The sequence below is a fragment of the Calidris pugnax genome, unplaced genomic scaffold (genome assembly GCF_001431845.1).
Source record: "Calidris pugnax isolate Ruff unplaced genomic scaffold, ASM143184v1 scaffold216, whole genome shotgun sequence".
Classification (NCBI taxonomy): domain Eukaryota; kingdom Metazoa; phylum Chordata; class Aves; order Charadriiformes; family Scolopacidae; genus Calidris; species Calidris pugnax.
This window is the reverse complement of record NW_015090954.1, coordinates 912221-915566: the sequence shown is the minus strand read 5'-3', so window position 1 is coordinate 915566 and position 3346 is coordinate 912221. Positions and strand designations below refer to the sequence as shown.

At 49.9% G+C, this 3346-nt stretch overlaps 1 protein-coding gene across 1 annotated transcript in view; it reads right to left on the bottom strand.

The window, feature by feature from the left end:
* Positions 1–660, bottom strand: part of GRIN3A (glutamate receptor, ionotropic, N-methyl-D-aspartate 3A) — a 76101-nt gene extending 75441 nt beyond the window's left edge. Inside the window, exon 1 of the mRNA XM_014952011.1 lies at positions 454–660. Within this exon, the coding sequence (XP_014807497.1) occupies positions 454–660 (207 nt within the window). The remainder of the gene's footprint in view (positions 1–453) is intronic.
* Positions 661–3346: the final 2686 nt, after the last annotated feature.

The window sequence follows — 3346 nt, the reverse complement described above, 5'->3', positions numbered from 1 at the left end:
CGCGGGGCCGGAGCGGCACGGCCCCCCCACACCCCCGCAAGCGAGCCCGGCTCCCCCTTTCCCCAGCCCACCCGTGCGCGCCCCTTCACGCCTCCCTTGCGGGACTCCCGCACTCCGCTGTACCGCACTCCCCCGGCTCCCTCGCAAGCCCCCGCTGCCCGGTTTCCCCCTTTTCCAGCGCAGCCCTCGGTGCGCTTCCCCTGCCCGGCTCCGGAGGCGAGAAAAGTTGCGGGTGTCTGCCGGCGGGGCTGCGGGCGGTCGCTGGGCTGCGCTGCGCTCCCACCGGGAGGGAGGGCGAGCGGCACCGGCTCCTCCCCGGGCAGCCGGGACTTGTAGTCGCCGCCGCCCCCGCGGGCAGCCCCGAGGAGGGGGGGGGGGAGAGAGGAGGAAGGAGGGGTTGGGTATTTTTGGGGGGGGGTCGGGTCACCCTTTCCCTCCCCGCCGCCTGCTTGCTCCGCCGGGTGAAGAGTCCCGGGACAGCCCCGACGGAAACCTCTTCCCGGGTGTTGTCGGGGGTCTCAGCGCCGGGGGAGAGACCCCCTGGCCGCTCCGTCCGCTGCCCGGGAGGGGGGGATGTGTCCCCTCGCCCCCTCGGCTGTGGAGAGGGGGGGGGAACCGTGTCCCCCGCCCCACGCAGCGTTCTCGGGATGCCCGTCTCATCCCACGCTGCTCGGAACCCAACCGGCGTTGGACATGCGGGACCCGAGGTGCCGTCTCCGCACGCCGCGGGCACTTCGTAACGTTGCGTTGACGGCAGAACACCCTTATTTCGAGAGAAAATGGGGCAGAGCGGAGACGGGCGTTTGCGTGCGTGTCTGCGAGGGGGCTGTGGAAAGCCCCGCTGGTGTCTCGGCGCTGCTAATTGTGTTCAACCCTGGGGTGTCGGGAGCCGCGCTAACCCTGGGTCTGGGACTTTGATGCTCCGGTGGGGACAGTGACACCCTCAGCGTGGCGCCTGGGCTCCGTGATGGGACTCCGGGGTGCGAGAGGAAGCCCACTCCCACGGCCCCGGGTGTTCTTTGGAGGGGAAATAACCTCACGGCTGTCCCCGGCTGCCGGGTGCCGCTGTCTTCGACACAGGGGTATGGAATGTATTTTCTGCCGGTGGGATGGGGTCCTGTCACCTTTCCCTGGCAGGTTCAGCCCTGTTGGAATGCAGTGTGGGTCCCTGCTGACCCCCCTTGGAAGGACAGTCTGAGACCTTCACTCCCCTGGAGTGGTTAGAAATCCTTTTTGGTCCTTTCTTCATGAGCAGCTTACCCTGACCTGGTGTCTAGCCTCATCCTTTCACTTAAAGAGCTCTTCACCTCTGAATATTAACCTTCCTTCCCCTTTCTTTGAGATTTGCCTTCAGAGCTATTTATGAGGAAACATCATATTTTCCCTTTCTTTTTCATCATTTGGTATGCATAAAATCCGTGTAGAAAGAAACCCTGTTCATCATGCTGTATAAAAGAGGTGGCCGCTACTCTCCAGTAGATCTGAACTGCATGTTTTCTGATTTAAATTTATCTTTCTTGAGGGGAGGTCACTGGAGGTATACACAGTCTTCAAAGTGAGGTCTTACTGAGGTCTTATGCAGCTCTGCTGATATTTCTCTCTCTCCCAGATCCTTAACTAACCCATCCTATTGGTACCTCCTCGTGCTCACCTGCTGTTACCTTCTTCCAAGTGACCTCCAAAGCTAGTGTTCTTCTCATACTACTCCCTCTAAATTGATTTGCAAAATTGGTTCCTAGGTGGAAGACCATGAATGGCAGAGTGGTGGTCTGTGGGCCAACACTGACTATACCAGCTGCTACATGTAAAGATGGGCTAGTACTATGCTTAAGAATTAACAATTTCCTGTTTCCCTGTTTCTTCTTCCTTTTTCTTCTAGTCTTATAATCACTTTTTTATTTCTTGGTATCTTCTCAGATCAAACCAGGCTCCTCCTGTGCCTCATTTTTTTTTTGTTTGTTTGTTTTTATTTAAGGAATGGATCATATTAACACAAGTACTCAAAGTCTCCTCTGTTAGCAATATGGAATTACTGGCTGGGAGATCTGGCTTTGAATATAGTAAATTTCACACAGTGCAGAGAAAAAAAAAATTTTTTTCATCTCAAATCACAGGAGTTAAGCTTTCAGGTTGTGAGAATTAGCTCACTTGAGATCTGTTCAACTCCAGAGGCGTCATCTGTATTTGCATTCTTTTTGTCAGGTTTGGAAAAAACTGGTAAGCCTGTAACTTCTCTGCTGCACAGTTAGGTAATTGCTGGTTTTCGTGTGGGAATTATTTTGGTAAGAAACAGTTACTCTTCTGTGTCTTAACAGACAGCCCTAAATTGTTATTTATTTGAAGCTCCATTATGGGAGAGCATCTTTCTCTGGCTTTGGGGCACGGGTCACACTACTTTAAAAAAACAAGTGTTTTAGAAAATGTAACCTAACATTATTGAAACAGCTCTGAAAATTGCACAAGAAATTGATTAATAAAGGGAAATAATTCAGTATCTCCATATTTTTTAATTTATTTTTTTTTTTTTCCATTTGTGGATAATCAAATCTACGACCAGATTGCAATCTCTGCTCTTTCTGGTGATTTTGCAGTACGACTCTTGAGGCTGCTGCTGTAAATAATTCCTGGTTTGGAGCTCATTTTTGAGCAAGTTCTAGCAAGTGGTCACAGTCAGAAACATGAGCTGTACGGAGTGGGCAAACTCCGCAGGCAATGTAGTAATTTTCACTCCAATGGCTCTAGCTCTTGAAGCTATCTTTTCAGCTTCATTATTTATAACAACAAATTATGGATTTTTCTTCCAAATTTGTTGTTTTTTTTATCTTTTGCTCACATATTCTTCTTAATGAAGTTCTCTACAATACCCCTGATATGCCAAAGTGCTTAAACACAGGGTTTTTTTTAAGAAAGCATTTAAATCCTTAAGTGCTGCTCTGTAAGAGGCTGCAATGTTTTCAGAAAGTGATCTGAAAAAGGATATACACCCCATGAAAGTGTATACATATAACACTGGTGAAGTTGTGTCATTAATTTTTCTGCTTTATTTGCATAAGTATGCATGTGGAAAAGAGCTCAATTGGTTTAGTCTAATAAAGGAATTGGAGACTGCTGTGTGTAAATTGCACCCTGTTTTTTAGCAACACTGCAGTCCTTCTTCGAAGCCTGCTGGCAGAGTAAACTTTTTGACAGATTCCTGACTATTTTCATCTTTCAAGGGACTGGCTGCCTTCTACTCTCCTTCCCCCTTTTCCTTTTCTCGAGGTGGTTGCTGCAGTTGGAATGTCCACTCTGCTCTTCTCCTGCGTGAAATATTCAGCTGAAATAAGACCAGGCAGATCCGGGCAAG